Source organism: Microtus ochrogaster, chromosome 8, assembly GCF_000317375.1.
Source record: "Microtus ochrogaster isolate Prairie Vole_2 chromosome 8, MicOch1.0, whole genome shotgun sequence".
NCBI classification, from domain to species: domain Eukaryota; kingdom Metazoa; phylum Chordata; class Mammalia; order Rodentia; family Cricetidae; genus Microtus; species Microtus ochrogaster.
Genome location: NC_022015.1, coordinates 84,226,268 through 84,237,208, shown reverse-complemented (window position 1 = coordinate 84,237,208; position 10,941 = coordinate 84,226,268). Strand labels below are relative to the sequence as shown.

General features: G+C 48.8%; 2 protein-coding genes across 2 annotated transcripts in view; both read right to left on the bottom strand.

Annotated features, from left to right (window-relative positions):
- Nucleotides 1-3,860, bottom strand: part of Vwa2 (von Willebrand factor A domain containing 2) — a 36,580-nt gene extending 32,720 nt beyond the window's left edge. Inside the window, exon 1 of the mRNA XM_026781501.1 lies at nucleotides 3,790-3,860. The gene's annotated coding sequence lies outside the window, so the exon portion shown is untranslated. The remainder of the gene's footprint in view (nucleotides 1-3,789) is intronic.
- Nucleotides 3,861-5,008: 1,148 nt separating this feature from the next.
- The window catches only part of Tdrd1 (tudor domain containing 1), a 39,795-nt gene continuing 33,862 nt past the window's right edge, over nucleotides 5,009-10,941 (bottom strand). The window contains exons 21-25 of the mRNA XM_005352526.3: nucleotides 9,785-9,952; nucleotides 8,140-8,367; nucleotides 7,599-7,645; nucleotides 7,429-7,521; nucleotides 5,009-5,691 (exon numbers count right to left, since the gene is read on the bottom strand). Coding sequence (XP_005352583.1) covers nucleotides 7,429-7,521; nucleotides 7,599-7,645; nucleotides 8,140-8,367; nucleotides 9,785-9,952 — 536 coding nt within the window. The 3' untranslated portion in view covers nucleotides 5,009-5,691. The remainder of the gene's footprint in view (nucleotides 5,692-7,428; nucleotides 7,522-7,598; nucleotides 7,646-8,139; nucleotides 8,368-9,784; nucleotides 9,953-10,941) is intronic.

The following is a 10,941-nucleotide window of genomic DNA, read 5'->3' as shown; positions in this document are numbered from 1 at the left end:
GCCATGCATCGCCATGCCCGGCTAAGGGACCTCAGCCATGCATCGCCATGCCCGGCTAAGGGACCTCAGCCATGCATCGCCATGCCCGGCTAAGGAAACCATTCCAAGGCTCCTACGAGAGGTCGTGCCCTCCTTAAAGAGAGCCGGCAGACCATCAGAAGCCAGGAGTTGTTGGAGGATTATTCTCAGGTGTGTGACTTTTGTTTACACTGTATTTCTTTGACTCCATGAAGCTGTGTTACTGTGCCTGAAACACCTGATGGTCTAATAAAGAGGTAAACGGCCAAGAGCGAGGCAGGAGCAAGGACAGGTGGGGCTGGCAGACAGAGAGAGGATAAACAGGAGAACTCAGGGAGGAGAAAGGAGGAGGACATCAGGGGCCAGTCACCGAGTCACGGAGAAAGAGGTAAAGAAAAATATACAGAAGAAAGTTAAGAGGGAAAAGGAAGGAGATAATGTAAGAAAAGCTGGCAGAAACAAGACAAGTTAAGGCTGGGCATTCATAACTAAGAACAAACCTCTGTGTGTGATTTGGGAGCTGGGTGAAGGGCCCCTCAAAAGAGTCTAAAAAGCCAAAAGAATAGAACGTCATACAACGAGGAGTCTCACAGGCAGAAACTGGCATGATGGCATGAACAACAGGTGTGTCGCTGTGACGTCACTGAAAGACAGGCCATACTGCAGAGGCTCCCATTCCTTCCACATCAGCTAAGACATCTGTAGGTAAAACAGCCTGAGACTGCTCTTCATCGGTCAGGACTCATGTTCTGGAGAGGTGTAAACCCAGGGGACCGTGGAGGAGGGGATAACGCACAGTCCTGAGACTGGGTTCCTGCCCAGCTCTGCTTCCTGCTGGTGGGGCTCAGAAAGCACCAGCTCTGTCTCAGGCTTTCCTCTGTGGCATGGATAGGACCTTGCTCTTGTAACAGTGAGACAACATGAGAAAAACTTTTTAAGAGGAAGTTCGTTAGAAAATGAACTACCTGACAGCATTGAGACCCTGACACGCAACTCACCAATTTCATTCAACAACATTCAGCCCTGTAGGGTTCATGTGAGCACATCCATTTTCACAGAGAAGGTAGGCCCTACGGTCAGAGAGCTAGCAAACTGCACACCTAGAGTTCAGTCCCCCGGGTCCTCGGGGCCATGTCATTACAGGTGAAATATCTAGGTGGGGCAGAAGGATCCTTAGTAAGCCAACAAGAGAGACCTGAGCATGAACCGTCTGGTAAATTCTTTCACTTCAGCTTCTCAGCTTTCTTCTCTCTACAAAGGAGGTGATACTATCCACTCCTTTGGGAAGGTTGGCAGGATGCCACAGGACCCCAGTTCAAAGGCCCCCTTGGGCGAAGGCTACCCTTCCTAATTACAGATCAGAGGAGCCCTGCTAAGGAGCAGCAATTACTAACCCAGAAGAACAGCGAAGAACGGTCTGGCGGTGGCAACTGTGACTTAGTTGGGGGATGCACCATTGGAGGTGGAAAGGCTGCTTCCAGGCAGAACAGAAGATGAAAGGGCAAACTGAGACAGAACTTCAAATGTATCCAGTTGTTCTAGGAGCAGGGTCTCGGGTACCCAAACAGCAAAAGGCAGACATGCTGAACTCAGCTGTTCTAGGGAATAGGGCACCAGGGGCCCAGACGGCAAAAAGCCTGGCCTTGTGCAGATTACACAATACTGGGGAAAAACGCTTTTGATTGGCAGTTCTATCACAGTCTTGTTGTAGAAGACGTTCACACATTTCTTCATCAGAGGAGCTGTGACTTCCTACAACACGTCCTCAAGATGGAGCCTGTTGGTGCTCATTACAGGAGGGTCCCGGGCGGGGTGATGACACCTTCACCTGGGCTCTCCCTGAGGGCTGTAGGTAATCCCGTTCCAGCTGTGTGTGGTCAGCGGGGGTGCAACAGTGTGAAAGTTTGCTGAAGGGTGACTCTCCACACAGGGAAGCTGCTGGGGCAAGACTTCATTCTGTAAGCAAGTCTGATAAACTCACTGGTCTGCCAAGTTGGAGTTTGGGGGAAATCAGACTTGGGTGTGTTACCATTTCACTATCTGGGATGAGCTGGCTTTTGTTCATCTCTCCCCAGGAAAAGTTCATACAGCACTTCCTGATTAGAGGGTTTTTTTTTTTTTTTAATTTACCGTGGAATCTACTGCACAAGTTTGTAGCCCACTGTTCTGAGCAGTTCATGATGTTGTCCCTCGCAATAGGGAATGCCATTTGTTCAAAGGAAATTATTAAGTATTTGCCCTGTGCCCAGGACTTTCAGGCGTTAGACAATGAAAATGCTTTGTAACTGTAGGGGACACACACAATAAGGGTATGATCAACAAAGACATTTTTTTTTAACCAAGCGCCCGACCCCAGGGTCACCACTGCCCACTAACAATGGCCTTCTCATGAAGTTCCTTAAAAAGCCAGGGGTGGAAATTTCAGTGTGTATTAGTGACAGAAGCAGCCCACCCGAAAGGCTGTTTACCATATGATTCAACCATGTGACATCTGAGAAAGGATAAACCATGACGCTAGAAAGATCAATCATTGCCACGAGGGAGGGGTTTTAGGGCCATAGAAAACATTTGTCCAAATATATAGAATGGGCCACAGCAAGTGAGGTCCTGAGCTAGGGCATTTGGGAGCTCCCACTGTGGTGGAGATGGTAGCAGGGCAAGCTGGTGGCTGGTGGCTGGGACAGGAAGTATATGCAAAGTATTTCTGCCTCTGTGCAGTCTTGCTGTGAGCTTATAAACTGTGAAACTAGCCTTTGAGCTTTTCCATCCATTCAACCATAGAAACGCAGACCTCTGGTTGGCTTGGTCGACAGCCTACTGGAGGCAGGGCAGGAAGGAGTGGTTTGACTTTCAGCCTGGCTGGGAGACCCAAACCAGATTGATGAGAAATACTTCCTTGACCGATTTTCGGGCACAGAGGGATGAGGGAGGAATCCGTCCGTGTCCCTTGGGGGTGTCTGAGAGTTAAGTCTGAGGAATTCTACATCCCCAGAAGGCAGATTTGAGCTGATGTCTACAAAGATCAGGGCCTGGGGAGTTGTGTGACAAGGGACAAGATGGTAGAGTGGGACCGCCCAACTGCAGAGGTACCATTCTGACCCCCCTTTGAGCTGTCCTATTCTTGTTTTTTTCTCAATAAGGACATTTCTGAGCAAAACAGACCTTGAGGTTTTAGGACAGAATCTATAAGCATACAGAGCGGTCTCAGATTTATTTAATCAAGGGAGCTTATAGCAAGAAATCATACCACTTATAATTATTCACTCTCCTTAGTACAAAGTCCCCCGCAAGTTTAGGCAGAAGTAGGCAGTGCTATAAGCAAAAGGAGTGAGGTGCCATCGTCCCTTTTCTTCCATCTGGATTTTTAAATCGCAGGTTTTCAATGTGCTGAAACCCTCCCACTTTGTCTCAGTAGGCCACCAAGGGCCTGGTCCAGGGCAGACTGGAAAAGGGCAGAAGACAGAGCTGAGCCAGGTGATGTTTGATGCCGGGCACTGGAAGGTGGACAAGTCTCCCTCATTCTGCGAAAAGCATAACCTTTGACCTTCCTTAGCTCTCAGGGGAGCGGCTTCTTTGGGAGAACGAGGCTGCCTGGTTTAGAAAACCGCGAGGAAATGTAGCACCTGTGTATAATGGGGAGTGGGACACACGTTCCCCGAGTTTTTATTCAAAACTACAGCCCACTCCACGGCAGCCAGAGAAAGAGCACCCGCGACGGCGCTAGGCAGCTCCGGTTTTTCCACCCACAGCCCCCAAGCCAGCACCCCTTACCTGGTGCGGCGAGGGGGGAGGGCGCGCTCCCGGGATGGTGACCTTCTCGGCAGACAAAGCGAACAAAGCCGGTTGCGCTGGGCTCCGCGCAGCAGGTAGGAGCGGCAGGCGGCGGCAGGCGCAGGGCTGGGGCTCGGCTGGCTCGCAGGGGTGCACCCATCCACCCCGCCCCGCCCCGCCCGTTCGGAGGCGTGGGGCTCCCACCCGTGGAGCGCACAGCTGCTCTGCCGGCGGCGGCGCAGGCTTGGCTCCGGCCAGGGGGCGCAGCGACTCGAAGCCACGTGGGACACCTGTTGGTTTCTCCCTGCTGAGGTGGGGCTGGCTGCTCCAGAGCAACCCCTGCGGATCCGGGGCAAGAGGTGTAACCGCGACCCGCCTCGCCCCTAGCCCTATGGGCAACTTGCGACCGCAGCACTGTGAACATTTCCGAATGGGCCGCTGCTCACAGAGCGCGCTGGCTACCCTATGGGTTTGGCTTTGGTTCTATTTGTCGTGGCTTCTGCCTTTTGCCAACCTGTTATTGCAGTTGAGTGTTACCAGACTGTCCAGCACTCTTAACTTAGGTGCCTGGTATTTAATTCCTTCTGGCAGGAACTCTAAGCACACTCTCTCATTTTCATACATCAAAATTACAGTGTGCTCGTTGGAAAAACTAAAAAGTAGAAAACAAGAGAAAGCAAATTGAAAAGCCACTGATATTCGGCTGTAGGCCACTGAAAAAACTGCCATTTCCTCTTACCAGACTCCTTCAGCTGATGTGATTGGCCACACCTGTTTGAACGGCTGTGGTTTGGGCCACTACAAACCTACCCTTCTAAATGTACCCATTTGCTACTGTTCAGTGCAAAGGTCTCAAGAGTTCTTTGTTTTTGAAGACACGGTTTCTCTATGTAGCCGTAGCTGTCCTGTAACTTCCTTTGTTGACCAGGCTGGCCTTGAACTCCTGCTTGTGCCACCAAAGCCTGGCCATGCTCTCAGTCTTTAAATTGAAATTGAAAACTGAATTTGTGTCTCAGGAAAAAAAAAATAGTAAATTATTTCTGGAGCAGAAGTCCAAATGGCTACAAACTAGCCAGAACCCCCAGACGGGCATGTGGAGGGGAGCAGCAAGTCTCCTCCTAGAGCAGGGGCTGGCGCTCTTGGCCACACTCCATGGTCCAATGGAACACGCCACAGAATGGAGCACACAACTCAGAAGCAGGAACAAAACAGCATTTATTAGGGAAAGAGGCAGAGGTGACAGAGGTCTCACAGTGGACGTCTGGATGGGCAGACAGGGCCGAGGCCCACCCATCAACTAGACCCCGCCAGTGCTACAGCTGACTGATTTTCTTCAACACTTTCATAGCAAGAGATGCTGTAGCTGGGAGGGTAGCTCACAGGTACAGTGCTGGCCTCATACACCGAGGCTCCAGTGCCTGTGTGCACATCACACCCAGTGGAGAGAACACATGGACCCGGTAGACGTGTCTCATTCCTAATACACGCGAGGCTCCAGTGCCTGTGTGCACATCACACTCAGTGGAGAGAACACATGGACCCAGTAGACGTGTCTCATTGCTAGTCTTCAGCTTGAGAAAGCATCAAACTGGGCTCCATGCTGGTCTTGAACTTAAGGTCTTCTTGCCTCACTGCCCTCATGGCTGGGATTACAGGTATGCACCATCATGCCTGGCTATTATATGAATCTCCCGTGTAAGATTCATGTATTTTGTGGAAAGAACTTTAGAGGGGGGCACCAACCCAAAAGAACAAAATTTAAGCAGGTAGAGGTGGAGAGAGCAAAGGTCACTAAAGAAAAAGAGGAAGAAACACTTCCAGTAAACAAAACTGAAGACATTCTTTCTCAAGTCTAGCTTTTGTTTCTTCCTCCTCAGTGTTGATTTCCCAGAGATGCTGTTTCTGAAAGAAAAATCAACCATCATTATGGTTTACATAAAAAGCACTGTGGTTCTTAAGTTTTAAGTGAAATAACCAAATATCTTAACTGAAATTACATAAATCTAGATTATACCTGTCAGATAAAACATTAAACACAATAGTGTTTCATTTTTATTGATATTGGCATTAATCAGAGATAATTACACTCTCCTTCACAAACATAAAATGCAGCTACTGGAGCTCTCTGAATATTAAAACAAATTTTGTTACTTATCCCTTCAAAACACATCAGCACTCCCACTTAGGAAATTTATAACTGAGTAACACCTTTTCATGTAATTGTATAATACTACTTTGTAGACAGAGTCTTATTAGACCAAGTTGCCCTAACATTCACAACCACCTTGCCTCAAATCCCAAGGCTCGCATTATAGGCCAACTCATAATTATTAAAAAAGAAAACCCAGAAGTTACTAAAATCTCTCAATTTAAACATATCGCTATATGGAGGAAGATCAGTTAGGGTGCGAATAAACAGTCAATTGTATTTTCCATTAAAATAAAAAGAAAATGTGTGAGCACCTTTGTTCCTTCCTAACTCCATGCTGTGGATCTGGACCAACCTAGAAGGATGCTGCAGCCCCGCACACATCCAGTAGCTAGAGACAGCTCCTCACCTTTAAGACGCAGTTTGCAGTGTGTGTGTGTACATGTCATGAGCCTATGCTTCCTCTTCTACTGTGTGTGTAAAGGAAGCCGGGGTACTTGTAGGGGTAGGGTCTGTGCATTTGTGCACAGAGCTACAGAGTTCAGTGCATAGCCTCCTGTGTCCGTCTTCAGGCACTGACCAAGTAGGTGAGGCTCGCAGCCACAGAGCCACAGTCATTGCCTGTCACCCTCCCCAGTGCTCAACTAGACAGCATGCACCGCCTGGCCTGTTTTATGCACTCCTGCTTTCCGTAAGGGTACTGTGAGCGAGGACTGACTTACGTGTGATATAAATAAGGCACAGCCCAGTCTTAAAAATAAATACAACAAAGTGGGACCATATCCAAGTCACACCAGCACTGCTACTCCAGAAGAATCACACCCTCAGTGAACCCCAGAGAGCCACTGCAATGGCCTCCAAAAGCTCAGCAAACGCTGCTCTTTGGCCAGGGTAAGTAAGAAGGGCAGCTTCTTTTTTACCACAAATTCTAATTGGCTTCTGGCTGTAGAGTACTTCCTGGTACTCTGTTCCTGGTTCCTGGTGGCCCTGGTACAACAGAGGATCCAGACAGAGGAAAAGATGTGCACGAGGGGAGGGGTACTGGAAGGGCCGGAACCCATTCCCCAAGCAGTGCAGTCAGCACAGCCTGCACCCTTGGACAGCTGGAGAGTGCACCGCTTCCCATTCTTCTCCATCCTCATCCCAAGCTCACAGCTAACTTACTGCAGCAGAGTCCAAGGGAGGCCTGAGGTGATTTCTAGTCTGGACACAGTCTGATCTAAGCTTCGACCCACAGCTATCTTTACTAATAATGAGAGCACTTTCGAAGTCACCTAGGAAGAAAAGGCTTCCACATGTGGGCGGCCATGACTCAGGTAGGACTCTGCGAGGAGTGTTGAGGAAAGTCATCAGAGCAGGAACACCAAAGCAGGCTAGGGCAGGGCGTCCCCAAATACGCACAGCCTCATGAAGTGCCCAGCTCTATCTGGGCAGCACAGTTGCAGGCATTCTGTGGGCAACCATAGAAGGGGCAGAAACATGAAACTTACTTAGCTTTTCAACAGCTTTTTCATCTCTATAAATTTATTTTGGTTGGTTGGATTATTTAAGAGGAAGAGAAGAATCTGTTCATGTTTTTGAATCTACAAATGAAAAGGAAACAGTTAATTTACTTTCTCACATGTTAGGGTATGGTTCCCCGGGAGGGAACTGCACCTACCTGTTTCTGTAACTCTGTGCAGCAACAGTCTGAGTTGCGTGTTGTTTCTAAAAGCAAGCAAACAAACAAAACCAGCCATTAGGTCATGTCAGTGAGGAAACCAGCATCCCCAGACCTGATCAAGGCTGCCCTGCCTGTGTCCATGTCTGAGGTCAACGGTACACAACAGGTCCCAGCCACTCCTCTGCTGTGTTCTATGGCTCTCACACACCAGCACTCCCATCTGAAGATTAGGTCTTCTATGACGTATGGGACCCCTTTTGGGGGAGGGAGGTCTGCCAAATGTACATCTCATGGGATACCAGGAAGATTCAATCTCAGAAACACAAGGATTTCCCCTGTAGATGAGGATGAAGGGGACAGGAAGAAAGGTGCAGGCACAGTATGTAACCATTCCAAAACTCTGGGTCCAACTCCTGCAGCAAAGCTGTCACTGAGTGCGGGTCAGGCTCAACTGCTGCAGGAGTGCAGAGCAGGAGCAGTAGCTGAGGCGAGCAGGACAGCCCACAGCTGCATGTATTTACTGCATTTGGGTCGGTACCTGCAGCTGTAGCACCTTTCCTTTTAGACGGAAGGGTCTCCGCCAGACCGCACTTCAGCAGCTTCTCAGCGATGTTGACCACACCATTCTCAGAACACTTTTCAACTGACACTGTGTGGACATTCTTGGAAATGTCCTTCACAGAAAGGACCACGCTCTGATTCAGCATGGTGCTTTTCAGAAGTTCCATGGCTAACTGTGAACAGCTTTCGTTCAATTCCATCAGTCCTGGAAAGATTAAGATTGTGCTTAGTAAACTAAGTATCTTTCTTACAGATTGCTTTTTACATGTATGAATGTTCTGCCTGCACACATGCGTACTGTGCGTGCCTGGTGCCCATGGAAGTCAGAAGGTGGTGTTGGCTCCCTGGAACTGGAGTTACAAATGGTTGCCAGCCACCACGTGTGTGCAGAGAACTGACCCACACCCTTTGCAAGAACAACCAGCACTCTTAACCATTGAACCATCTCTTGAGCACCACACATCTCTTTCTGAAAGACCATATTTAGGTAAATTATCTACTAATGGTTGCTGGCTTCAGCTGGTATTAAGCATACTGTAAGACACCAAGCACACAAAACAGACACAATCTTGCTTCCGTGTTCTACTTGAAAAGGACACAACTAGTATAGAAACCAAGCATGCTATGAGCAGTCAGTAGTCATCTGTAAGGACAGCTGTATGAAGGGCACAGTCACAGGACAGAGCCACCTTAACTGTTCCAATGGAGCAGCAGAGCACAGGCTGCTTCAGAAGTTTGCATGCTGCCAGTGAACACCCAGGCTCCCGTAGGGAGCTGGGACAAGGTATTAACTAATGGGCCACAGACCACCCTGCTTACGTCCTGCCACCAGAGCTTCACAACAGGGCCAAACACCACCCCCAACCTTGAGACTCTGAAGAAAACCCCCAATAGAAAGACAAACAGAATACAGTGCTCACTAGAATTAAGGAATAAAGGATACAAAATTTCTTTAAAAACTCTTGCTGAGAAGTTACTTCAAGTTTGGCATCCCACTTGAATACACAGATCCCCTCTCTTGCAGCCTCATTCTTTTACCTGTATGTGCTTTGTGCACACGCTCCTCTGTGCACACGCTCACACGCTCCTCTGTGCACACGCTCCTCTGTGCACACGCTCCTCTGTGCACACGCTCCTCTGTGCACACGCTCCTCTGTGCACACGCTCCTCTGTGCACACGCGCACACGCTCCTCTGTACACACGCGCACACGCTCCTCTGTACACACGCGCACACGCTCCTCTGTGCGCAGCACGCTCCTCTGTGCGCAGCACGCTCCTCTGTGCACACACTCCTCTGTGCACACTCTCCTCTGTGCACACACTCAAGTCTTCCTTCTCTTGAACCCCATAAAAGGAAGCCCCACACAGTATCAGAACCCATGTGGCCCACTGCCGATCTTGACAGCATTTCTCTCCATAACCCGCACTTTTGTTTGCTCCAAATAAAATTCCCCTTGAATCTAATGCAGATCTGTGTGAGCCCTGAATTCTCAGTTCTTTGAAGAGGCCCAGACACCAAGCACTGGTAATAATTTGACAAACCATTTGATTCAGATTCTGAGCTATAAAATATAAAAATTAAAATCTACAGACACAAATCTGGAAAGGACAGAGCTGTTACCTTCAAGCGAGCATCTAATGATCTGGAAGGGGAGCTCCAGGTGGCGGGCAGGGATTGGCTGCACTCTAGAAAGAGGCAGGGTTTCCATGTTTCCATAATCTGCATAGAGTACTTTCACATCAGAGTCTGATGTTTCCAGAACAATGGCCCGGTACCAGAGGTCATCACCTGAAAACAAAGGAAGTCACAGCCCAGAGTCCTTCCCATTTCTTGAGATGGTTCTATCTTTGACACTTAAAAGCTCACACCAAGGTATCTAAGCATCCAGATTTTTTTCTATATTCTTTCCATATCCCTCTATGGAAACTCTAAAGTTCTGATTTTGTTTTTAATGACAAGAAAAAGGACCATGAGAGAAGCTCATGCAGTTCTGCAAGGCTGAAAACATGGAGCAATGGACGACTCTCACAGCCAAGGGAGTTGGTGCACAGTTGGTGGTGAGCAAGCCTAGCTGTGCTTCTGAGGCCCAGCCCCCAGGGCCCAGGCAGTGAGGAGCAGGAAGGAGGAGGACAGGGAAAGGAAGCAGCTATTCCTCTCAACAGACTTCAGTTTAGAAACAATTTTACATAGAGCACCTAGTTTTAAATTCATTGAAGAGAATGGAAACCTCACATGTTTAGAAGCTCCTTCTCCAAGAGGACTATGGACTGGGGATTGTGAGGCTAAGGAGAGGAGCAAGTTTAACAAAGACACATTCCAGTCAGGAGCTGGCTGTCCCAGAGGGGAGCACTTCCAGATGTCCAGCCACCAGGGGAGCCAGATCAAGCCTGCACTTGAAGGCCACAAGTGGTTACATTCTGTTGTGCATAAATTTCCAAACAGCATTTTAGTCATGTGGAAAAATGGTTCAAGAAAGTGAAGACAGAGGGAAGGCAGGGTCAGCTACCTCAGTGGAATGGAAGAAATCCAGCTTACACTGCCAACACCAGGGCAGGGAGAGTCCGAGACTATGTTCAAACAGCTCAGCATAAGAGTGAAGACAAACTCAGGACAGCCCAGGTTTGCAGGACAAGCAGCTAGACTAAGATTATGGTAAACTTGATGATGTCCATACAGAGCTCACTGAGGGACTTAACACCAGTGTGGAGGAGCAGGGACAGTGAAACACACAGAAGAATGCAGCACAATGCGGGAGTGGTCTGCAGTGCCCACGAGGC